We start from the raw sequence: 26694 nt of genomic DNA on the forward strand, positions 1-26694 counted from the left end.
GCTGAATGATTAAAAAGGCGGAGCCAATCATGCGAAAATATGAGCGACATTACTTCTGTTCAGTGGGAACTGCAAATGTGAGGCCCTGGCATGGGATGATTTGGCTGTGTTTAGTGAACTAAATGGTATGGCTGGATTACAGTGAGTAGGAAAGTGTGGGATGGGATGAGAGGAGATTGGAGGGGTTGGCGGGCTCTAGACTAAACAGAGACATAAAGGTCCTGATAAGAAAAAGAATACCTCATTTGTTATATATATAATTCAGTGGACCAGAAGACCAAACTTTGAAATATATATACATAGATATATTTATAGATATATTTAATATAGACCTATGTGTGATTTAGGGAGAAAATCTTTTAGGCACTTTGCTTCCCTTAACAATCGTCGTCTCAGATTCCAAAGGAACTCTGGTGTTTAACTTAGTATAAAGTTCTTGTCTATAATTGGTTTATAAACAAAATGCCTTTGAGGAGTGACTTTACAAAATGTTAAAACAGTGGAGCTACTACTGACTTTCTTTCTTTTTTTAAAAAAACTTTTTTTGCAGACATGTGCATTGCTATCGCAATTTCTCTTCTCATGATCCTGATCTGTGCAATGGCTACTTACGGAGCATACAAGGTAAGCAGCTTAGAAATAAGGTCCTGGGCCTTTTCCTTGGTCCCTTACACATGTAATCTGTGCAGCTATCTGTAAGAAGTGAGGAATGATCGTTCTCAGTTTCCTGTAAGAATCTTTAAAAGTTTAAATCTCTTGCTAATGTTACGTGGAAAACCAATGTTACAGTCTCAGAAGTGTGTTCATTGAGGCTTGTTGGTTTGCTGCTTTTGTTTGGTTTAGCAAGTTGCCATCATGACCTGCTTTAATGAATTTCTACTCCTCCGTTTCCCTTCAGATTAAGAAAAGATTTCTCTGAATTCAAAAAAATATTGTTTTGTAATATTGAACATATTAAATATTAACATCCTGTCCTGTCTTATGTTTAGCAACACGCGGCCTGGATCATCCCGTTCTTCTGTTACCAGATCTTTGATTTTGCCCTGAACACCTTGGTTGCAGTCACTGTGCTTGTTTATCCAAACTCCATCCAGGAATACATACGACAGCTGGTATGTGACCTTTATAATTACTATGTCTCTTCCTGAGGGAGACCTGGTTAAGATAGAAATACAAAAGACGTAGAGATAAACATACATATACATATTAATTTGTGGCTAACTTGCATCTGAGTTACTGATTAGAGATTTTTGAATAAAGATAAGATTTTTTTTATCTCTTAGAATGCTTTTTGGGAAAACATAACCCCCTGAGGTAGATAAGTTGGTGATGATGGTATTAGAGGTGCCTGCCTAATTTACAAGCTACTTACTAATTGTCTTATTTTTGTAAAATGCAGTTTGCTCAATCATCAGCAGAGGATGATAGCCTTTTGCCTCTGCTGTGTATGGGAAAAGTGGAACTCTACCATGTACTGTTTCCTGAACTTATTTGACCATAGAACCCCTTTCTTCTTCAAACTTCTTTTTTTTAAAAATTAATTAATTAATTAATTAATTTTTGGCTGAGGTGGGTCTTCGTTGCTGCGCGCGGGCTTTCTCTAGTTGCGGCGAGCAGGGGCTACTCTTCGTTGCATTCGTTGCCAATGCAGGAGACACGGGTTCGAGCCCTGGTCCGGGAAGATTCCACATGCCGCGGAGCAGCTAAGCCCGTGCGCCACAACTACTGAAGCCGCTGCACCTAGAGCCCGTGCTCCACAACAAATGAAGCCACTGCAATTAGAAGCCCACATACCGCAACAAAGAGTAGCCCCCGCTCACCACAACTAGAGAAAAAGCCCCCGCACAGCAACGAAGACCCAATGCAGCCAAAAATTAATAAATAAAATATTTCCTTTTAAAAAAAATAGTAGTTTCTGAGCATGGGGGAAGGAACAGGGTTTTTCTGGGATGGAGATACAGACTGGGGGTTTGATGTGAAAATGGAGGTCAAGAAGTTCAGTGGAAAAGAGGGATGGAGGGGATGGAGCCAGGTAGGAAGTGCGGCCACAGGAGTTTGTGATCTTTTGGCAGTTGGCCCAGAGCACGTGACTAGTTCTCAACAGACCTAGTATGAAAAGCCTCCAGTGTGTTGCTCCTTCAAAGTATTAGGTTGTCATTGTTGTAAGAAATAGCTTCTTTTTTTCTTAGAAATAGATCTATGTTTTTGTAGAGTGTAGTGTCAAGAAAATTGTGGTGTTATTTCCCATGTGCTAATTTTATGTATCATCTCTTGTGATAACAGCTAAGTGTTTCTGCATGAGGGGGTTCATATGTGATGAACAGGTTGTAGAATTACCTCTGTCTTTAAGGGCTTGAATTCTACCCTATAATAATGATCTGGCACTGAGCTCCTAAAATCGTCCTGGAATTGTGGAGGAAACATAGTCTCCACAGAGCCCATCACGTGAGGGGGCCGGGAGAGGGTGGGTTGGAGTAAGGGGACACCAAGGCAAGTCACATGCCAGTTCTGACTACTTGAGTCTATTGCGTGCTCCATCCCATGTATTTGGAGATTTATAAGGAGGAGAAAGGCTAATGTGCAGGCCAGCGTTTAGAACACTCAGGATACTACCAAGACTTCCTGTTCCACCTGCATTGTTCAGTCACTACTTCCTGTTCCACCTGCATTGTCCAGTCACTCTGTACCCAGTTGTAAAGTCATAATATTGGTGGTGCTCACAATAATCCTCATATGAGTTTAAAAACTCACTATCTACTTTTATTTATAATTATAAACCAAATAATACAAGTAGGCATCTTCTGCATGTTCGACTTGAAGATCAGTCTGGGCTGGAAGAGCGAGACCTGCAGGTTATCACAGTGCCTAAGAGACGGCACTGAAAGGGGACATTAAATTTCCACTGCTGTTGCCCCTCCTGTTGACAAGTTGAGATATACAGTGAATCTGGGGAGGCTTGTCTGGGAAGGCTGCTAGAGAGCACCACTTAATCCTAGCGCCCGTTCTTTTTATGTGGAGTCTTGTAAAACACAGTTAAAGTAAGTTATGTGTGTGTTTCTGTAGGTCTTAAGTGGATGTAGAGACCACGTTCGCTTTTCTGGGGGAAAGAGTGTAAAGATCTTTGTGGAAAGGCTCATATATTTCCACTGTAATAGTGGTTGTTTTTTTTTTTCCACATTCCTGGAAACAATATGATTTTGTGTTGGTCTTGTAGATAACATCAGTTTTTTTTTTTTTTGCGGTACGCGGGCCTCTCACTGTTGTGGCCTCTCCCGTTGCGGAGCACAGGCTCCGGATGCGCAGGCTCAGCGGCCATGGCTCACGGGCCCAGCCGCTCCGCGGCATGTGGGATCTTCACGGACCAGGGTGCGAAACCGTGTCCCTTGCATCGGCAGGTGGACTCTCAACCACTGTGCCACCAGGGAAGCCCCAGTTTGTTTTATTTTTGCCCTTTGAGGTTAGTACTACAGACAGCCTTTTTAGGCTCCAAGGGCAGGGGCCAGTTTGATGAGCTGATCACAAAAAGTGACTTAGATTTTATTACTTAGGTATTTTGCCAGAGTGAAAGGAGACTCTGAAAACCACTAGGCGAGGCTCATCCTGGGGAGGAGGAGCCAGGCACGAGTCACGAGTTTTCTCCTTTGTTATGTCTGGGAATACTGCTCACGTGGGATCCAGACACATAGTAGTGGGTGATGAGGGGAGATGAAGGGTGACCGCACACAGGGCTGCCTTCTGTGCACACTGTGTAAGCCGTTTGCAATGAGAGCTTCGATCCGTTTGCAATGAGAGCTTCCATCAGTGCTGAGCACGAGATTCACGGTGACATCCTGTCATTCCCGTGAACCATAGTAGCAGATTTCAGTCCTCCTAAAAGGGTTTCTTTTGACCTGGTAGTTAATCATTATGGTCAGATGGTAGGACTTGTGGTTTTTTGTTTTTCGTTTTTTTTTTTAACTCAAGTACAGTTGATTTACAATGTTGTGTTCATTTCTGCTGGACAGCAAAGTGATTGTTATACATGTATATACATATTCTTTTTCGATTATTATCACAGGATATTGAACATAGTTCCCTGTGCTATACAGTAGGACCTTGTTTATCCATTCTATATAATAGTTTTGATTTTTTTAAAATGCTGTAAAAACCTACTAATATAAAGGTTCTGCTCTTTGAGGAGAAGTAGCATCAGCAAAAATGCTCTATATTAAGAAGACACTATTTTAATAGGGTTCTCCAACCCTTGCCCTACACAAGCCCATTAGAATGGTCCAGAATTTGCAGAAAATCCAAATTTTGAAGAGTTGTAAAGACCATTGACTTCTAACTTTCTGTATGGTTGGAGGGCAGAATTAGGTCTTTACGTCTCATGAATCTTCCACTGAATTTTCTTTCTTTCTTTCTTTCTTTTTTTTTTTTGCGGTATGCGGTCTCTCACTGTTGTGGCCTCTCCCATTGCGGAGCACAGGCTCCGGACGTGCAGGCTCAGCGGCCATGGCTCACGGGCCCAGCCGCTCCGTGGCACGTGGGATCCTCCCGGACCAGGGCACGAACCCGCGTCCCGTGCATAGGCAGGCAGACTCTCAACCACTGCGCCACCAGGGAAGCCCTGAATTTTCTTTTTGAGAGTTACTGCCTGAATTAAGAACAGACTAGCCTCTCCCCATCACACTGTTTATAGCTTTTTCATTAGTAGAGGTAGACTAGAAATGTTGTATTGTCCTTAAATAATAACTATCTGCTTTAATTAATTGCTTTCTGATAAGCACATCTGGTTAATGCTTATGGAATAGAATCCTGGATCATTAATGAGATTTGCTAATGAGGTACTTTTCTTTTGTAGCCTCCTGATTTTCCTTACAAAGATGATATCATGTCAGTGAATCCTACCTGTTTGGTCCTTATTATTCTTCTGTTTATCAGCATTATCTTGACTTTTAAGGTAAGCATGAAGATTTTACTTACGGTCTAAATATTACTAAATGTCTTCATGAATGCTAAAGAAGTAAGAAAACTTGCTGTTAGTTTATCTTGTTTTAGATTTCTGAACTGCTTTTTGAATTCCTCACAATTCTGTTCCTTCTCTTATCTATATGAGAGAGAGAAACACTAACCAGACTTCCACAGGCCAACCCAGGGTTCTTCTAAAATCTATTTGGATGGAAATAAATTAATATAATGTTGTACATTTATGTGGTGTATATTAAGTACCATAGCATCCATTACAAGTCTCTGTATACATTGTTTTGTAATTTGTGGGTTTTTTCCCTATTTATTTATTTATTTACTATATTTGGTTGCAACGTGGGCTCCTTAGTTGCGGCTCGCCTGGCTCCTTAGTTGCAGCACGCAGGCTCCTTAGTTGCGGCATGCATGTGGGATCTAGTGTCCTGACCAGGGATCAAACGCGGGCCCCCTGCATTGGGAGCGTGGAGTCTTAACCACTGCTCCACCAGGGAAGTCCCTGTAATTTGTTTTTAAAAATGTAATCGATTTTGAACATTATTCTGTAACAGTCTATTATGAATTTATCATTTTTATAAATTAGTTATTGTTGGACATTGAGATAGTTCCTACTTTTTCACTTATAAATAGTACGGCAGTGAATATATTAAATTAATTACATCTTTTGTATACTTATACATTTATTTTCTCAAGATCTATTTCCTGAAGTTTGAGGGTATGCATAATTTGAAGGTTTTTGATAGTTTGTCAAATTGATCTCCCCTAAAGTTGAATGCCTTAACACTCTCATCTGCCACGTTTCCCTCACCTTCATCCGTCGAGTGCTATTTTTCATCTTTGTAAACCTGTTAATAAAAACATCATTATAATTTGTGCTTGTGTGCTGGTAATAAGTAGAAAATTCTTAAGTTAGACCTTGAACTTTTAATTCTTAACATCTTTCATTGTCTTTATTTTGGCATAAAATTACCGAATTCTTTAAAAACCAAGCTTGGTGAGTTTTGAAGAAGCTGCATTTAGGGAGAAAAGTCATTTTAAATGGTAATGTGTTGAAGAGGAGTAGGAAGAAAGTGATTCATTGAAAGTCAGTGAGGTCTGCATCGCCCTCCATACAACATGCTCTGCATAGCTTGTTACTGCATGTGTGGCTTAGTGGTCAAGGATTTGGGTGAATTTTATACACGGATGTTGAGGCTTCCTGCCCCTGCAGCTCCTACCTCAACACCCCAACTTCCTGGCTTCTTAGACCACCAGCTGTGTGGAGAGTGGGCAGAGCCACTGGCAAAAGGCTTCAGACCCTCAAATCCCACTCATTGCAGTTTGCCACTCAACGGTAGACTCCCCTTTAGCTTCTGCCTGTTTTGGGCCCTTCAGCCCTGCCTTCAGATAGAGTCTGTGTGTCTGTGTGTATTTATTCCAGACTTTATCATTGTTACCTGGAAGAAGGTTAGTCTGACCAAGCTACCCTGTGCCATTACCCAGAAGCCGGCACCTCCCACTGTGCTCAAAAAAGGCATTTTAACTGTGTAGGCATTTACATCTTTATTGGAAATGCTTACTTGAGATTTGAGTCAGAGGACCTAGATTTACCTTGTGTCACTGCCATATAGCTATGTGACCAGAGCCTTGGTTTCTTCATTTACTAAGTAGCAGTAATAGCTAAGAAAACATTGTGAAGGGTGACTGTGAGGCTAATTGAGCTAATGGATGGGAAGATGCATCATTCATTTATTTATTCAGTAAATATTTGCTGAGGGTCTCCTGTGTGCCGGGCTGTGTTTTAGCTGCTAGGGTTTGGTGGTGAATAAGAAAAATCCCTGCCCTGTCTGTGGTGCTTTTATCAACTGCAAACAATATTATTTATCATAATGACCTAATAAAAGGCATCTTATAGATGGTTCACAGCCCTGTCTCCAACCTGTGTGTAATGTGTTAATATTTCATTATATATGTATCTATCTCTACTAACCAGACTGCATTTCCTTGAGAACGTAGACCCTGCCTTCATTATTCTATCCCTTGTGGAGACTCAGTAATTATTAGTTTAAACAAATATGAACACATATATGTGTTGCAGTTTCACGTAACAGTTTACCTGATTAGTAGCTCTCACAACCTAAATTCACTGTTACTCTTTAATAAGTTTTATCACTAGTGATTCCCTGGGAACCCAAATCACAACATGTATCAGTTTTTCTCTGTCCTTAGTTGGTAAAGGGAACAACGCTTACCACCTAGCTCTGCAAGTAGCTGATGGATGTACTCTTGTCAGTGCAAGTCTGTTTGGGAAATATACCAAATATTTAATTTATTCAAGATTACAGAAATGTCAAATAGGAAATAAGGTCATTGAAATAAATTATTGGTCATTGAAATGAGTTTAGAGACAATAGGCCAGGTTTTTCTCCCATCAGAGTGTTTAGTGGGTGAACGCCCCTGGTGTTGCAGGGGGCATTCAAGAATGCTGACTGGGTGTATGGGACCCCAGACACTGGGTATTTCCCCTCCGCAGTTTAACCTTCAGTTATAGATTTGTCATTTTGGAGGCCTCACATCAGAAAGAGTTCTTGTCTTAAAAGAACCTTCTGTTCACTGCTAAAATAATGGATGACTTCTTACATAGTACACAACAGAATATGTCCAAGCATTCCTTTTTTATTTGTATTAAAATTCTCAATGAGTCCAGGGTTTTGTTTGTTTGTTTGTTTTAATAGAGAAGCAAGAGCGTTGTTGAGTAAACTGAAGATTTGAGTAAATTCAACATATTGTTCAAGAAAAATGCCCTTCCCATCTCTTTCTCATTGTTGATCTCTGGTTTCAGATTATTGCCATTCAGAAAACACTTTACTAAAATAGCATTATGCATTTTCATATTAACATTATCACAGAAAGTCTCACTGTAGGAAATAATCACCACCAAGTATGAATGCAGCAGGCTTCCCTGGTGGCGCAGTGGTTGAGAATCTGCCTGCTAATGCAGGGGACACGGGTTCGAGCCCTGGTCTGGGAAGATCCCACATGCCGTGGAGCAACTAGGCCCGTGAGCCACAACTACTGAGCCTGCGTGTCTGGAGCCTGTGCTCTGCAACAAGAGAGGCCGTGATAGTGAGAGGCCCGCGCACCGCGATGAAGAGTGGCCCCCGCTTGCCGCAACTAGAGAAAGCCCTCGCACAGAAATGAAGACCCAACACAGCCAAAAATAAATTAAAAAAAAACAAAAGTATGAATGCAGCTTAAGACAGCATTGTGAGTTCACAACAGAACATTTACCTCACTTCTGAAAAGTGTTGACGAGCACTCCTTTTGTTGTTAAATGTCTTCTTTTTTTGTAAAACAACTTTCTTGAGATATAATTCGCATATCATAAGGTTCTCCCATTTAAGTGTACAATTTAGTGGTTTTTAATATATTCACGGAGTTGTATAAACACAGCTCTGTGGTTAAACAATGTAATTTTAGAACACTTCTACCATATGACGTTTGCCCTTACCCCCATCCCCTGGTAACCACTAATCTATTTTCTGTCACTATGGCTTTGCCTCTTCTGGACATTTCATATAAATGGAATCATATAATATGTGGTCCTTTGTGACTGGCTTCTTTGACATTTCCAAGGTTCATCCGTGCTGTACCATGTTATCAGAACTTCCTTTTTATTGCTGAATTATATTCCATTGTATGAATATACCATACAATGGAATATTTTGTTTGTCTATCCAGTCCTAAGTTGACAGACATTTGGATTGTTTTTACTCTTTTGCTATTACAAATAATGTTGCTGTGAACATTTGTGCACAAGTTTTTGTGTGGACATATGTTTTCATTTCTCTTGGGTATATACCTTGGAGTGGAGCCACCGGGTCACATTTAACTGTTTGTTTATTTATTTATTTATTTATGGCTGCGTTGGGTCTTTGTTTGTGGTGCGTGGGCTTCTCATTGCGTGGCTTCTCTTGTTGTGGAGCGTGGGCTCTAGGCGCGTGGGCTTCAGTAGTTGTGGCGCGTGGGCTCTAGAGCGCAGGCTCAGTAGTTGTGGTGCACGGACTTAGTTGCTCCGCGGCATGTGGGATCTTCCCGGACCAGGGCTCGAACCCATGTCCCCTGCATTGGCAGGCGGATTCTTAGCCACGGCACCACCAGGGAAGTCCCCACATTTAACTGTTTAACCTTTTGAGGGACTTCCAGACTGTTTTCTAAAGCAACACCGTTTTACATTCCCACCAGCAATGTAGGAGGGCTCCGTTTTTTCCACATCTTTAACCTTTTAATCAAAGAATTTCAAAGCTAGAAAGGGGCTTTGAAATCATTTTGTTTTAATCTGATTGCACACGATTGGAATGAAAGTACAAAGACTTCGTATTTTAAACATCTCCCATGAGCTCATGCTTTCTATTTCCAGCATGTCTTTATTCTGGACCTTAATTTTAATTATCTTCTGTGGATATTTCATTGTGAAAATGGAAATGTTTTAGTGAATTGTACTGATCACAGAGCGAATTAATGTGCTATGAACGTTTTTTTTTTTAAGTTGACTTGTATTATAAAATCATATATAATGATATAGAATAACGATCCGAAAGACCCAGAGTTACAGTGTGATGAGAATCGGCTAATGAATTGATTGTTCTTTGGGGGCAGTAAATGTTTGCGGCGATTGCTCCTTTCAACTTCCTTTTCTTGGAAATTCTCTTTCTCTTTTCAGCCCCACCCTTCCCCATCACCTTCTGTGTAGTAAGGCTACAGTATCACCCTTGGCCAGAAAGCTACTCTATCCAACATTTGTAATTTTAAAGCCTTCTCGGTTTAGTAGAGTTAATGTGTGTTTAAAATTTATATAAATGAACATTTTGCAATATGGCTTTATCCATGATGATATTGTAAATTGTCTGAACTTTGAAAATTAAATCTCTAACAATCACTACTTACTTACAGGGTTACTTGATTAGCTGTGTTTGGAACTGCTACCGATACATCAATGGCAGGAACTCCTCTGACGTCCTGGTTTATGTTACCAGCAATGACACTACGGTAGGTGTGATGTCACTTCACGTGGAGATCTCCACACATCCACTATACGATGGCTTATAAATATTTCTAGTGTTTGCTGCTTTTTTTACTGTTGTTGAAACATGTTCATGAGCTGCTTAGTCATCAAAGGATTCATAGTTGAATGAAATGTGTTTTGTTTTCCTTACAAGACATTAAAATCTAGTTGGCTCAACTCTGGTTCATTTAAAAAAATATTACAAGTAGATAATATATGTGCCTCTCCACATTTATGTATCTTTCTTTTTTTTGGCTGAGTGGCATGTGGGATCTTACTTCCCTGACCAGGGATTGAACCCATGCCCCCTGCATTGGAAGTGCGGAGTCTTAACCACTGGACCACCACGGAAGTCCCAACATTTACGTATCCTAAACCTGCATTATTAAAAAACCATGGTAGGGCCTACCTGGTGGCACAGTGGTTAAGAATCGGCCTGCCAATGCAGGGGACATGGGTTCGAGCCCTGGTCCGGGAAGATCCCACATGCCGCGGAGCAACTAAGCCCATGCGCCACAACTACTGAGCCTGTGCTCTAGAGCCCGTGAGCCACAACTACGGAAGCCCGCGTGCCTAGAGCCTGTGCTCCGCAACAAGAGAAGCCACCTCAATGAGAAGACCGCAAGGGCTACTCACAGAAGAGTAGCCCTTGCTTACCACAACTAGAGAAAGCCCGCGCTCAGCGACAAAGACCCAATGCAGCCAAAAGTAAATAAATAAATTTATTTAAAAAAAAAACATGGTAGGTAATTCTAGGTATCAATTCTGCATAGTTTGACTATACTATCTCACTTGACATGTGAAATTAAACTTAAAAATGTCATTTTATAGGTAGAGAGATAAGAATGGCAGAGATTACTGTATCTTTAAAACTTGCCCCGCACATCGGGCTGCCCTGGTGGCGCAGTGGTTGAGAGTCCGCCTGTTGATGCAGGGGACATGGGTTCGTGCCCCAGTCCGGGAAGATCCCACATGCCGCGGAGTGGCTGGGCCCGTGAGCCACGGCCGCTGAGCCTGCGCGTCCGGGGCCTGTGCTCCGCAACGGGAGAGGCCACAACAGTGAGAGGCCTGCGCACTGCAAAAAAAAAAACAACTTTCCCTGCATATGAAAACCTTAGCAAAAGAATTTAGATGATCTGTGTTCTGCCACTAGTTGTTCATACTTAACTTTTTTAAACCTGTCAAATATGATTTTGAGAAACATGCCTTCACTGGAAGAGTCACAAAATCATTTGTCCTTTATGTAATTATCTTGCCTGGCTCGTGGTAAAAGTACAAGTCCTCTAGATACTAATCTCTTTGTGTCTCCATCACCACGTGTGATGCTCAGTACAAGTAAATGCTCGAGGAGTGGTTAATGGAAAGGATGGGTGACATGAGCCTGTGGGATGGGTCCAGGTGGATAGGTTTGGAGGGGACAGAATGGACAGGACAGATGAAAGGATAAATATAAATGGTGTTTATATTTAAACTAGAATGGAGTTTTATATTTGGTTTTGTATTTTTTATTATTTTATTTTTTTTAAAAAATTATTTTATATATTTATTTTTGGCTGCATTGGGTCTTCGTTGCTGTGCACAGGCTTTCTCTAGTTGCGGCGATCGGGGCTACTCTTCGTTGGGGTGCGCGGGCTTCTCATTGCAGTGGCTTCTCTCGTTGTGGAGCATGGGCTGTAGGCACGTGGGCTCGGTAGTTGTGGCGCACAGGCTCAGTAGTTGTGGCTGGTTGAAGCCCTGGTTTTGTTTTTTAAATTGTGGTGACTTGCTTACTCTGTGGCCTTACTGAAGTAATTTAGTCTGTCCCTGACTTGACTTCCATGTGTATAAAATGGGGATAGGGCTTCCCTGGTGGCGCAGTGGTTGAGAGTCCACCTGCTGATGCAGGGGACACGGGTTCGTGCCCCAGTCTGGGAAGATCCCACATGCCGCGCAGCGGCTGGGCCCGTGAGCCATGGCTGCTGAGCCTGCGTGTCCGGAGCCTGTGCTCCGCAACGGGAGAGGCCACAACGGTGAGAGGCCCACGTACCGCAAAAATAGATAAATAAATAAATAAAATGGGGATAAAACAACTTCAGACTTTATACTAAATACACAGGTGCAAGCTGATATCACTGAGTTCTCTGTGGGATTTCTGAGAGAAAGCGTGTTATGTGTGAATAGTTTTCTTAAGTCCTCAGCAAGGAATCGTTGGTTTGAATCAGAAGTGCATGAGCAGTGGTTTAAGAGGAGGCTCTGCCGCGATCAGATGTACAAACCCAGCGTGCCCAGGTGCTGGGGGGCCCTTTGGGGGCCGTGCAGAATCCTTTGCACTGATCACAGTAGACACATCCTGCCTACTAACCCTTTAGAGAATCCCTCTTGGGTCAGTACATCTCTTTAAAGAAATAACTGTTCACAGTTACTATAATTTTGATAAAATTACTGGTGTAAAGAATTTTTTCCTTCTCTCTGAGTTTCTGAGTGTTAGTTATCTATCAGTATCTTTCTGTTTTTTCTTTAAAAAGATATCTCAGAGTACTTTTATTGCCCTGCTGAACTAATGAAAAGTCTAAAAGTTTGAGCTGCTAAACAAGCAAGGTATGTTAGAGCCCCATCCTAAATATTATGAATGTGTGGGACTTACAAAACTACTATCTTTGAAAAGTATCTCAGCAAAGATAATGCCCATATCGCATGTTTGTTTGGTATACTTCTGGTGGTGGTTTTTTCATTGCTTTCTGAAGGGTTATGTGTATTTTTAATAGAAGCAAGGTGGAAGGGCTGGGTACACGTTGTATAAATACACCTGAAATCAAAGGATATTCTGAAATTGTAGAAATTGGGGTGCTTAGAGAATTTAAGAATCATGAGTGTGTCCCTAAAATGCATCCAACTAGCTTTTTAGAGGAAGTTTTATTTTCCACCCTTTGAAAGATTCAAAGTTAGGTATGGATAGCAGGTAAGCTGTATTTAGGCTAACATACACTCAAAAATAGTTGTACTTTCCAGCTAGACATCCTAGCTCTTCTAATAATAGACCTTTCTTCAGAAAGGCTTGCAGCTTGGCAGTAGTTTGTAGTAACTAGGGTTTGGGACCGTGGACTAGTGCCAGCTGTGATTGTTTCCCTGTGTGTTGACAGAAGGTCCTGGGGAATTGCTTGATGATAATTATTATTAGTCATTATCTTCTCAGTCATTCTGTATCAACTTGCCTTTTTTTTTTGTTTTTTTGCGTTACGCGGGCCTCTCACTGTTGTGGCCTCTCCCGCTGCGGAGCACAGGCTCCGGACATGCAGGCTCAGCGGCCATGGCTCACGGGCCCAGCCGCTCCGCGGCATGTGCGATCTTCCCGGACCGGGGCACAAACCCGTGTCCCCTGCATCGGCAGGCGGACTCTTAACCACTGCGCCACCAGGGAAGCCCCAACTTGCCATTTTTAAGATAAGGAAACTGATGATTTGTTTCTGCTTTCCTAGAGAAAGCCCGCGTGCAGCACCGAAGACCCAACACGGCCAAAAATAAATAAATAAATATTTAAAAAATAATGGTATTGTGGATATTTTTCTAAAGAGTACTTATTATATCTAAAATAATAATTCCTTAATATAAAATATATCCAGTGAGTGTTTAGATTTTCAATCGACTCCTGTTAATTTTCCTGGCAATTTATTTGAAACAGGATCTGTGGGTCAGTATGCATTTTAAGACTTTGTAATTTTTTTAAAGAAACAACTGGCCCACAAACTAGATTTTACTGATTGCATACCTATAATATAGATCTCTGTATTTCCAGTAAATTAGTAGTTGGATCTAAACGCTTCCTGTATTTATATTCCCATTTTCCTCTTTTTGTAAGATTGCTTTATAGTTGATAATTTTTCTTCCATCAGGATGCAGGTGATGTCTGGTTGATTCTGTCTTTCTGGGATGTCAGCAACCATTGATATGATCAATTCATTAGGAATTGCAATATGATGACATGCTATCATTTTTCATTTATTAGCTGGAATATTTCTATAAAGAGACACTTTCCCTCGAGTAGTATTTAGTTACCCAATGGTACTTGGGACAATGATAAATATATGTGCTTTTGTTCTCTTTATCAGTTTTCAAAATGACAAGTTGGTCCATCATTCTCTAGTGATGGCCAGTGAGGGTTTTTTTTTTTTATGTAATAAATGAACTAATGAAAAGAGGCCTGTTATTAGAAGAGCTGGGGATGTTCCGTTGAAAAGTACAGCTATTTTGATTAATTTTATCAGTAACCCTAAAGAAAATTTACCTACTGTTCCATACCTATTTTAAGACTTTCTAAGGGGAAACCCAAAATCTTCCTCTGAACAACTACACCATAGCTAACATCCTTATGAGTGTCCTAATTATGCCGTCTTTGCCCAGTTGGAGCGTCTTCAAGTTGGCATCTGAGTCTTTTTACACAACTCTGGTAGTGTGATCGCTTCCTTGCCGTTCTGGGCTCATCTTGTTCATATCCTGTTCCACACCTGGAGCTATTTCTCCAAGGACCCCTGCTTCCTTTCAGTAGAGACCATAATCTGTATTTCTAGGGTTGGAGAATAGATTTTTTTTTTAAAGAGGGGCTCTGCATATTTAAAGGTTGTTTTGACTAGTACTAAAGGAGTTCAAGAACCAAAGGAGTTCTAATTAAAAAAAAAAAAATACTGGAGTCTCACTGAGATCCTAAGTGGGGCCTGGAATGATCTAGTTCTGTCATTTTCCCTGGTCTCCATAGCTATATTAAGATCCTTATAGTGTGTCATGTATGTTTCTCTTTTGTCCATGTCTTTATGGGGAATCCACACAGACACGTTGTGTCTTTCACTTCCTATCAAGTATTAAGCCAGATGGCTTTTCTCCCAGGCTGAAGAGTCTCAGGGTGACTTCTGTGGAAAGGTACTGGGGCTCTTGTTGGTAGAAAATAAATGTGCTGCTTTTTTCTTCTCTAAAACAGTACACATATTATTAGCCAGGTATCTACTTTTCCAAATACTACTCAGGGAGAATAGATAACGTTATATATTGGAGATCATTCTATGGATTAATTGCTCCAGTTTCCTAACTAAACCAAAGCAAAAACCTTTGAAAGAAATGCCTTAAGACAGAGAGGTCACAAACTCTGTTAGTTCATAATGCCTCTTAGGGTCCTGGTATTTTTTTCATGATGCCCTTAGGCCAGAAGATATACCTAGCTGTTTACTTCATTAAGTAGTCAGGTCCAGACAACTTCAGAGTAGTAGTTAGTGTAGTACCTAACAGGCTTTGTAGTGTTTTCCTTGGAAATTTAAAATATCCCAAGGTGTCCCTTTGAGTCACTGCCATACACGGTTAGGTACCCTGGAGAGATGCAACCTTCCCTTTAGAACACTGTATTCAATAGAAATCACATTCTGGATATATATTACATAATACCACATTTTCTCCCTTACCTTCATCAAAATCTGGCCTTAAGAGGAAAAATGTATTAAAATACTAAATAGTAGAAACAGATTTCTTTCACCTTAAAATTTATGCAAATCGAGATTTGAAAAATCCTTTTAATCTGCTAATACCAGTGCAGACTTGAGTCGTGGCAGTACCCAGTGTTGCGTTAAATCCATGAGGAGGGAATCAATTGGGGCACTTTAAAAGCAGTGAGATGAATGTTTATCCAAAGTAGTATCCGAAATTCTGATTTCAGATAAAAGGGTCATAGTCTTGGGCAATGTAGGAAAATGGCTATTTAGGGATAAATAGGAAAATTTTAGAGTTCATGGAGTCCGTTATGCCATATCATATTGCAGGTGCTAATCTTGGTAAACACTATATACAGGTTTATTGTTCTGACTTCAAAAAGTGTTTTGCCGGGAATTCCCTGGCAGTCCAGTGGGTAGGACTTTAACTGCCTGAGACCAGGTTCAGCCTCTGGTCCGGGAACTGAGATCCCACAAGCCATGTGGCATGGCAAAAAAAAAGTGTTTTGTTGTGTGGGGCTGCCTTTTGATCCTGACTGCTTGAAAAACACAGTTAAGAAAAAAGTCAGTGACCTGGTGAAGGCCAGATTATCTCCCCAGCAGTCATTTCCCTGTAGATATCCCTGAGAGGATGAGATTAATTAAGGCTGACCTTGGGCTGTCAGAAAGCCACAAAACACTCTCAGTTGACTGCGAAGGGTTGGAGGTGGGGTGGATTTATTTAGTAGTCCTCTCAATGACTTTCAAAAATTGTGCATAAAAAATTCCATTGTTTTTTTTTCCCTCCTGCTGCTTTTAAAAATGAGTTTGTTCATTACTTCCTAGGCATAGATTACATGTGATTAGAAACAAGTTCTTGACCAGGTGACATGAGTTGTGTTTATTCTTTTCCCACATCCCACCCCCAGAGACAGAAGGGGAGGGAATGAACTAAATTGATAGCAGGAGAGATTTTTTAGACTTCAGAAGTTCCTTCATATCTGAGAAACTAGACTGTTACCAAGATGAATGTATAGTCATCATCTTGCAGATTCTTCAGAAAAGTCATAACTGATTTTCAGAAACTGTGTGAGGAAGCCTTCGTTTAAAGGCGGTAATGAGGCTGGCTCTGAAGATCTCCTTCAGTCCTGGGCATTTCAGATTCATGTACGTTAAACATACCTCACAAAATACACCTTTCACCACTGTCACCTGCCTGTATGAACCAGGGGGTCCAGGAGGCGGTGGGGAGGGGGCGAAGAAGGCTCCAGTTACAGGACTTGTAGAGGATTTGAAACTCCAGCCTGTGAGTTATTGGCTCTGAAGCTTCTGGCCTAGTAAGTACTGGAATACAAGAGAGACATCTTATTCATAATACCTCAATTTTAGATATCTCTTTTCACTTGTAATTTAGTAGTTTGTATGATCTAAGCTTTTGCTTTTGCTTTTTTTTTTTTAATTTAAAAAATGTGAGAGGTTTTGATAATAGACTGGGTGACATCCCAGATAAGCAGAGAGAGCAGCCAGGAGACCATTTCCGTTGTCCAGATCACTACAGTGATGAAGACCATGCAGTTCTGATGCAGAGGGCCTGAGGAAGAGGGGGAGGATTTGAAGAGGGCTGTCAGACGTAGCAGCGATAGTTGATAGTGAGGGGCCACGGAGTGAGCATGAAGCCCCAGGATGTGTCTGGTCTGTGACTGTGACTTGAAACGTTAAATCACTCACCCGAATGGTAGGACCAGACCTTGCAAGTTAACTGACCCTCTCTCATCTCCTTAGCGGTGTTCCCACAGGTGTCATCCAGCCGAGCGCGGAAGAACTCCGGTGAGGTTCCGCTCTCCTCTGCATCTGTCCTATCTCCCGCTCTGTAGCTTTTTGTACTGGGAGTTTCTCCCCAGACACTTAGGTAGTGGTTGCCATCTGCCAGGCTCTGCGGTGCGGGCTTTCTATATATGAACTCAGTCTCACAAGAGTCCTTGAAGTAGATCCCTGGGTACAAAAGAGGAAATTACCAAGTGGGTACCTTCCCACGGTCACACAGCTGGTGCGTGCCCGGGGAGCGGAGGGGGGATCACAACCTTCGCAGCCTGGCTCCGGCCTTTCTTTACCCGCCACCCTCCTCCTAGACTGTCATCTGTGCAGACTGCCGCCAGGGCTGGGTGTTCTTCCCTGTTGCTGCTGGCGGGGCATTGACCAGGACAAGCAGCAGTGAAGCAGGAAAGTAATTCATTTTGATGATTCTTCTCAAGTCAAGTCACAAACTTCCAAAGCAGTGAGACTTTTCGTTTTGTTTGCTTATTTTTGCTCTCTAGCTCAGGGGAAGGAATGGGAGGGTGGATTAAAGAAAGAGGTGGAAGAAAAGTTAGAAGTAAACTTGGTGACACCAAGGCAGCTGCCTTATTTATTCATTCATACATACATATACATATATCTATTTTTTTTCAAGTTCTTTTCCTATTTATGTTGCTACATAATATTGAGCAATACAGTAGGTCCTTGTAGTTCCCTTGTTGTGTTAGATAGCCCTCCCTTCTGTAACTCAGCCCCACGCATTTTCCTAATAGCTTCATATGGGCACGTGGCTTCAGACAGACTTGGCTGTTGGTTCTGATAGAAAAGCATCGTGGATAAGATTGGACTGGATGCCCTCTGAGATTTCCTCTGGAAAGCGTTTCCCCTGCTTTAACGTATTCCATGCTGCAAGCTGACAGTGTGCGATGTTAACTCAGCTCGTGTTTCTTTCCCTCCTTCAGTAAAATACAGCTTTTGAAAAAAATATACTAATCTGATGGAAATTATCTCTGACCCGTATAAGTTTCCAGTTATTTCATCCAGAGAAGAACTGGAGCGGTCAAACCAACACATAGATAATTGACACCTAAAAGTTCTGGAAGAACAGTTCAAATAGACCCAGTTTTCACTGTGAACATGAATAAAGGATATTAATCAATCGCTCAATTGTAATCTTCCTATAATAGCAAGTAAGAAAAATTTAGAGTAGCTTTGCAGGGAATCAATTATAAAATCATCCGCTATTTTCATTGTGTTTTACTTTAAAACACACTCGGCACTTGACTTATTTTATCCCACATGTCCAAAACAGAATCCGTGTTGATTTTACTCTAGGGACAGAGGAGACATTGAATTGTATTTTTCAACATTCTAAGAAAGTTTCTGGGAATATATCTTAAGGAATTAGTAAAAAAAAAAAACGTGTATAAGATATTCATGCGGCATTGTTTTTTAACAGCAAAAGTATCCAATTTCACTGTCTAGTAGTTGGGAACCGGTTTGATTAAATAGGGGTATGCCCACTTGATAAAATCTCCTTATGGCCATAAAAATTATGAGCAGTGTAACAGCAGAAGAAAGGCTTATGATGCTTTAAAAGAATATAGATGTTTGTGTTACAGTTACAGCTATGAGAAAGCAAAGCTTGTAGACAACAGATTAGATGGTAATAGGAAATTACGCGATTGGTTTCTTGAGTACTAGAAAACAAAGCAGAAGATATTTCTCCCTTTCCATTAATTCGAGGGAGGGAAGTGTGTGGGGAAGGAGAACAGGTAAAATGGGAGTCTGAGGTTCTGAGCAGTCCTTCCAGCCAAAGTACCCTGGCAGCCACTGAGCACAGTCAGCTGAGCACGGCCTGGTTGGCAGCCCGTGCAACACACAGGGTAGAACCCCATCCCAAAAGAGATGTGCACAGTAGGTGGCGCAGCACATTCAGGCCTGGGGGAGAGGAAGCAGCTGAGATGCCTGTGATAGGGCATTCCCTCTACTTCCTCAATAGTTATTTATTTTTATTTTAGATAAAAATGTAGCTCTTAAGATACTGATTTTGATAAAGTTATATAGTTTTAAATATAGTTACTTTAGATATATTTATTTGAACATTAGATGTTTTAGTGCATCTTAGCTTTCAATTTGGGTCACGGTATTGTTTTGGTGTTTCCTGCCCAAATATCTCACCAGTGAGGATTTTTGACCCAATACGGAAGATTTGAAATAAGAATTCTATATTGTAAGTGTAATCTGTGAGAGAATTTGAGTAGCTTCTCTGCTGAGAATTAAGGGAAATAATGACTTCCTCCTGTAACATCAGGTGAGGACAGTTTATCCTGGTTCTTCAGTGAATTGAGGATACAATTACTTTCCACCTTATTTGTCTTTCGAAATTATTCTTTCTGTAGGTGGGGGAAGGTTTCACTAGGATCTTCCAAATTTGTTTTAGTTCTTCCCGACTCCTGGTGTGTTGAATTGAGTACAAGATACCATTGGTTGTAAATTGCACTATTATCTTAGGTGCTTCTTATCGTTAGGTGCGTTAGTTACAAGGCACAGCCTAAATTCAGACGTTAAAATGTGCAAAAATGTGTACATTAGAATCAGAAATAAATGGTTATGTGTATGTGTGTGTTTACTGGTGTATATTATAGGTGGAGTTATTTTAAAAGTTTGGAAACAGTTATTCTAAATGCCTTAAAGATAAGCCCAGGCGGGCTTCCCTGGTGGCGCAGTGGTTGAGAGTCCGCCTGCCGATGCAGGGTACATGGGTTCATGCCCCGGTCCGGGAGGATCCCACGTGCTGCGGAGCGGCTGGGCCCGTGAGCCATGGCCGCTGGGCCTGCGTGACCGGAACCTGTGCTCCGCAACCGGAGAGGCCGCAACAGTGAGAGGCCTGCGTACAGCAAAAAAAAAAAAAGTTAAGCCCAAACTTCCTGTTTGCGATGATCCTATCGCAAATGCCCAGATGGCTGTTTCAGTTAATCTTGGAGATTCATGGTTCACCTATCTCCCCTTTCCTGTTCGGCCCGAGTAAAGGAAGCTCACATCTAAGTAGGCAAATGTGGTGTCAATGTAAATGCTGCCTGTTTTAAACAAGGTACATCGTAGACTGTTAGGGGTGTAACAAATGGTAAAGGAAAAAAATATTTTGGCTACTTGGGATTAATTTAAATGGACCATGGGAAGATTCAAGTGCCCCTAAATGACACGATTGTTTTGGGGCTTTGTACTTTCACATCTGATATTATCACATCTTCCAAGGTCAGAATTCAGGGTAATGCTTTTCCTTTGTGCAGGTGGAGGCAAACTGTTTTCCGTAAAAGCCAGATAGTAAATACTTTAGGCTTTGCGGGCCATATGGTCTCTGTCATAGCTATTCACCCCTGCTGTTGTAGTGTGAAAGGAGTTGTAGAAAATACATACACAAGTAAGCGTGGCTGTGTTGCACCGAAGTTTGAGTTTTATATAATTTTCACACATCACGAAACGTTTTTCTTTTAAAAAATGTAAAAACCATTCTGAGCCCTCAGGCCATACAAAAAAACAGGCAGCGGGCCAGGTTTGGCCCATATTGTTCACAGACCCCGGTCTTCGTGGCAATTTAAGCTGCGTTTTCTAGGTGTTTGTAGGACAACTATTTGAACCATCCCAAGGGATTTAATAACCCTACTTAGGGCCTGCATAGAGCTTTCCCCTCCTGCAAGTGGAATGGCAAAGAGCAGCACCTAATCTTTTGGTCCTTTTTATAAGGATATTTTTTTTCCTGAGAAAGTTTTCATTCTCCCGTATTTATTATTTTGCCAGTAGTTCTAAATCCAGCTTATATTTAACAAACTATAGTGGAAATCAATAAGAGAATAATTCACTTGCAAAATAGTTGCTAACGTGTTGAAAAACCGCAGCTAAAGCTCTTATGCAAAGATAAGAAACTATCTTTTGTACAAAGATCCATTCTATAAAGTCCTGTTTTAGTTTACTGCCAGAAAAAAAGTAACACACACACACACCCCCCTTACCTAACCTCTTTCCCTCTCTCTCTCTATACTTATTTGTCAAAATATGTATATATGTATCCATCCATCCATATATAGAAATAAAAACTTGATAACCCCCAAATCTCTATTTTGCCTTATTTCTGGGTCATTTTAACATTCCTTTGTCTTATTTTGTATCCTGATCGATACAGCAAGCCATCTCATCCTTTCACAAATGTATGGAATAAAATTCAGATTTGTTGAGCCTTAGTGCCTGCCATGTACTGTGCTAATAATAAGCACATAACTTGGGCTTATTCATTTCATTAACCTTGTGAGACAGACTGGTCTCGTCCCCATTTACAGATGAGGAAGCTGAGGCTTAAAGAAGTGACTGGCCCAAGGCCTCCAAGTTGGGAAGTTTGTCGGCCCACACGGTTGACTCCACAGTCCATGGCTACTACCCCAGGGCACCCCAGTCTTCTCAACATGGTGGCAAACAGAAAACTGCAGCATTTATATGGCACACTGTTGTGAATGGACACCGGTTGAGAAGCTCTGCACTTCGCCATGGAAGAAAAACTCTGTTTATCAGACTCCTCCCCTAGCACATAAGCTATCTGCTGGCTCGGACCTTACAAGTGTCAGTGGTGTGGTATCCTCAGTGCCTGGTACATAGTACGACCAGCATTTGTTGATGAAATGAATGAACAGTATTTAACAAATCATTTGTCTTGCTCTCTTTTTTTTTTTTTTTAACTGAGTTGAAGGAAGTAGCTTAGATTTTGTGACCCAGATCAACTCGGTGCCCATGTCCCCAGTCATCCTGTGGTCATCTCCAGAGAGGATCCCACTGCAGAGCTCACTCCGTTTCTTCCGTATCTGCTTCTTTTCTTAGATTCTACTGAATGGTAGCAATGTCCACTTAATCACCCAGGCCTGTAACTGAGGGGTCATCTTTAAACTTGTTAGAGTTAGGCTTTTAGCCTCTAGCCTTGAACTCTACTTTCTCTTCAGTTTTTTCTCTCTGTTGCTGTCAGATGGATCTAAAACAGAAATCTGGTTTTGTCATCCCTGGATTTAGAAGTCTTCAGGGGCTCTGCTGTTTATAACTTTAGCATTTCTCAACTGTGATGTCACTCCACTTTGCTCTATGACAGTCATTTGTGACTTGCGGGGTAGTATTTAAAATCTCAGTTTACCAATGGTTTGCTTTTTTTTTGTCCTTTGAATAAATAAGGACAGCTTTAGCATTATCCCTGTAACAACATCAGTCTCAGCTATGCAGTCTTGCGTTCTGATATTTTCTTGAGGCCAGAGAAGGGAGTGGAGTGATAACTTCATCCTGCCAAGTTCATCTTAATTGTGAAGCAGCTTTGAGGGACTGTTACTGATTGTGTTATCAACAGTCGTGGGTCTCGTGAGCTATTGTGCTCTCATGAATACTGTGCCCCTTGCTTCCTACCCACTGCCCCACAAAGGAGCCAAAAAAAAAAAAAGGAAAAAGACGTCTCCATTTATAGTGGTATTTTTTTTAAAAATAAACTTATTTATTTATTTTTGGCTGTGTTAGGTCTTTGTTGCCGTGTGTGGGCTTTCTCTGGTTGCAGTGGGCAGGGGCTGCTCTTCGTTGCAGTGTGCAGGCTTCTCACTGTCGTGGCTTCTCTTGTTGTGGAGCACAGGCTCTAGGCGCACGGGCTTCAGTAGTTGTGGCACGTGGGCTCAGTAGTTGTAGCTTGCGGGCTGTAGAGCGCAGGCTCAGTAGTTGTGGCGCATGGGCTTAGTTGCTCCGCAGCATGTGGGATGTTCCCGGACCAGGGCTCGAACCTGTGTCCCTTGCATTGGCAGGCAGATTCTTAACCACTGCGCCACCAGGGAAGCCCTATAGTGGTATTTTATTTGTCCGTGCTTTAGGGGGAGAGAAGGGCAACTGGTTTTGTAAAAACACACCTGTGTATGCCCACGGGAGGCTCTGACACATGAACATCACCAAAGCTCCCATCCCCCTCACGCTGGGGAGGACGGCTGGTTGTTAAAGAAGAAATTTTCACTTCCTGGTATTGCTTGCAAGCCTGGCTGGGATCTCGCCTGTTGTTCCAGTCTCATCCCTTGTAATCCCGACTCACGCACCCAGGTCTCTAACTAAAGCAAACCACCTACACCTTTGCAGGTGTTTCTCGGTCTCTTGGGACAGTTCACGCGCGCTCTCCCCCACTCCTGGGATGGGCATCCTCCAGCCTTCCATCTCCGCCTCCCTGGCAGCTGGTACAACAGCTGCCCTCTGGGGGCTGCTCGGGTGTCCTGGGGTGAGGAGTGAATGGACGGACATGGTGTTTCAACCACACTCGCTTTGGCTTTTAGAACTATAACTATGTGAGAGGTGCCCACAGCTCCGCAGACCTGCAGCCTGCGGTAGAAATGGTGTCCACTTTGTCTCCTTTCTCATCATTCAGTTACTTTTGTTAAGGAAGAGTTAGGCTCAGAGCAGCTTAAGTGGTTAGCCTCTTACACTTCCTGCAGCCACCTGAGAGGGAAGAGGAACTCCTTTTCTGACCCACAGGAATCAATTTGTGAGTAGTGTTTACTGGTGTCGCTTCCTGAAGGAAGGTGTGTAGTTGAACTAGTTGGACAGTCATACCGCGTTGGTTATCTCGCTGCAGTTGGAGAATTGCTGCCGTTTACTGAGCGCTCAAGTGCTCAGCCTGTACTTAGTGCATTAAGTATGGCGCCTCCCTTACATCCTTAACAGTCTTTTGAGGAGTATCCATCGTGGTCTCCATTTTATAAGTGTGGAAGCTGACGTTCAGGTAGATTTACTAACTTTCTCAGGACCCCAGGGTTGCTACGTCCCAGCTGGAATTTGAACCCATGTCTCATTTCAGTTTGACTCCCCCCACCCCATATTGCCTCTAGAATTTGACCGTGGCCATAGAGCTGAAATGATAGGACTCAAATTTGGACACACCTCTGTCTAAAAACCAGTGCTAAGAAAGGACTATGGAAGTGTGAGAGTCTTGCCTTTTAGAAGCTTTTTGGAGAGGAGAAAGGTTTACAAGACCGTTAATAATAGTACAAGATAGCATATAATTTAATTGATAAGCCAGTTATGTAAGTGCTTTAAGAGAGTGGTTTTGTGTCTGAGTTCAGAGTGCTGTACTGTAGTTACTGCCATTTCTAGTGTTACGACTTCATGTTATCTATAAAGAATATGGAAATATCTAACTGGTGGTTTTATTTAAAAAATTAATTTGTCATACTGCAATTGCACAGCATAACTCAGAGGAGAAGAGAGTAATCGAGGCTAGACTATTTCAGATCTCCATGTTGGAAGTGATTTTAACATGAGCTTGGGGTTGTTTGGGCTTTGTACGGAGTGACATACAAAGAAAGAAGAACATTTGAGGAGGGAAAAATCATAGGGAAAAGGAGTCAGATTGGTAATGAACTTGCCGTGCTAGGGAGTCATGGAAATAAATGAGACAGGAGAGAGCCAGACACTGGGCTGCTGTTGGCCTGGGCATGAGTGGCGTGAAGAGCATGTATCCTGGGGGCCCCTCGTGGCATCGTAGTTCTCTAGTTTCCATTGGTATTTGGGGCACCCTAGATCGGGTGGGGTCTCACAGGTCTGGAGGAGAGTCTCAAGCAGGCAAGGGGACAGGTCCTGACCAGCTGCTCCGTGAAAACACGTTTCACCTCCTAGGCAGGGACCTCCATCTGCGAGGCGCTCCCTGGCTGCTTTGTTAGCGTCTCAACTGCACGAGTCCAGCCCCCACCACCCCTCCCGGCGTAGAGAGGGGCATCTTGGGCAAGTTAGGAGCGTTTTCCAGACCCCTGCAGGGGCTCACGGCGAACACACATGTCACCCACCAGCCAAGAAGCAGGAGGAATGAGGTAGCTATGAGCCTGCCCACCGCCCTCAGGTTGAAAGTTGCCCCTTGATGACTGACTTCTTTCCTTCAAGACTGCCATGATTATTCTTTTATTTTTAAAATATCACTTTTATTTTTAACACAGCATTACATGTACATAGCTAAAACTCATGCTAGTGAAAGATTTATTTTTCTCCCTCTTTTTTTTCCTCGCACCTTGCAGAATCTTAGTTCTCTGACCAGGGATTGAACCCGGGCCCTCAGCAGTGCAAGCACTGAGTCCTAACCGCTGAACTGCCAGGGAATTGCCAAGATTTATTTTTCAGTGGTCCTCTGCCATTCTCGTGACTATCCTCCACTTTTCACCCCAGCTGTAAACACTGTCAACTCTTACTTGTTTCTTGTATTTACCTCCATTACCTACATATTTTATTTTATTTCTTTTTTCTTTTTTTTGCGGTACGGGGGCCTCTCACTGTTGTGGCCTCTCCTGCCGCGGAGCACAGGCTCCGGACGCGCAGGCTCAGTGGCCATGGCTCACGGGCCCAGCCACTCCGCGGCATGTGGGATCTTCCCGGACCGGGGCACGAACCCGTGTCCCCTGCATCAGCAGGCGGACTCTCAACCACTGCACCACCAGGGAAGACCTACCTACATATTTTAAAATAATATGTCTGTGTTACTAAGTTTTCGATGATCAATTTGAGATACCTTTTGACTTCCCGGTGTTGAATAGAATTGAACTTTTACTCTCCTCCCCATATTCTCTGCTGCCTTCATCCACCTAATACAGTCACATCAGATTTTTTGGTTACATCACCAGTTAATTTTTACCTTGATTATGTGACTATTGTTCTGTGCACAGCTCTGTCATGTACATTCCCTTTCTTGTACAATTTTTGTTTTCCTCCAGCAGACATTTGCCTTGTTTTTTCAGCTGCCAAGTTTTTGACCTTTTACCTCACCCCGATCTCCCAGGTCTGTCAATTACCTATCAGTGTTTTCCAAATGTTTGACTCTGTGAGATAACCGGTCAATCCTCGTCCTTTGCTGGAGCTTCTCCTGCTCCAAGGTGGATGAGGTGCCACACAGCTGTCATCCTGGGCCTTGATTTCATTTTAACTTACCTCACCCTGATTAGGGTGCGGGGCCAGTGGACAGACTTCTGGTGCAATTTACCTTGTGCCCTGTACTGCCCTCCCCCCCACTCCCCAGTCCTGGACCCCAGAATCTCTGGATGGCTCTTTGAGAATCTAATGATTCTGAACACCCTCCCCTGGAAAATAAATGCACACACGTAAAATCTGGCACGTATGTGACTTATATGTAATGTAGTCCTAGCAAACTGTACAATTCCAAATAAGCCTTTAGTGCCTTAACTCTGATATTACAGTAAAACTCTAACCATAGGATCCAAACATTTCTTATTTTTCCCAATAAGTTCTTTCCTCTTGAGCGTTTTATTATTTCCTACTATTTGATGGAATTAGTTTTCCAAATTTTAATGGCTTGCAGATTTGTGGCCAGTTGGAATCACTTCTATTCCAGGGTATTACATTTTGCAGCCTTTGATGTTCATTTATTTGTCCCTCCAACTGTTCTGTATGTTGATGTAGCTGGGAATG

At 42.2% G+C, this 26694-nt stretch overlaps 1 protein-coding gene across 4 annotated transcripts in view; it reads left to right on the plus strand.

Annotated features, from left to right (window-relative positions):
* The window catches only part of LAPTM4B (lysosomal protein transmembrane 4 beta), a 68262-nt gene that overhangs the window by 34318 nt on the left and 7250 nt on the right, over nucleotides 1-26694 (plus strand). For 3 of the 4 annotated variants that reach the window (XM_060127884.1, XM_060127885.1, XM_060127887.1), the window contains exons 3-6: nucleotides 551-624; nucleotides 990-1112; nucleotides 4844-4942; nucleotides 9898-9993. In XM_060127884.1, the coding sequence (XP_059983867.1) occupies nucleotides 551-624; nucleotides 990-1112; nucleotides 4844-4942; nucleotides 9898-9993 (392 nt within the window). Of the gene's footprint in view, nucleotides 1-550; nucleotides 625-989; nucleotides 1113-4843; nucleotides 4943-9897; nucleotides 9994-13464; nucleotides 13530-26694 lie in introns of those variants that run through there. The other variant, XM_060127886.1, reaches the window with a different exon arrangement.

Source organism: Lagenorhynchus albirostris, chromosome 17, assembly GCF_949774975.1.
Source record: "Lagenorhynchus albirostris chromosome 17, mLagAlb1.1, whole genome shotgun sequence".
Classification (NCBI taxonomy): Eukaryota; Metazoa; Chordata; class Mammalia; order Artiodactyla; family Delphinidae; genus Lagenorhynchus; species Lagenorhynchus albirostris.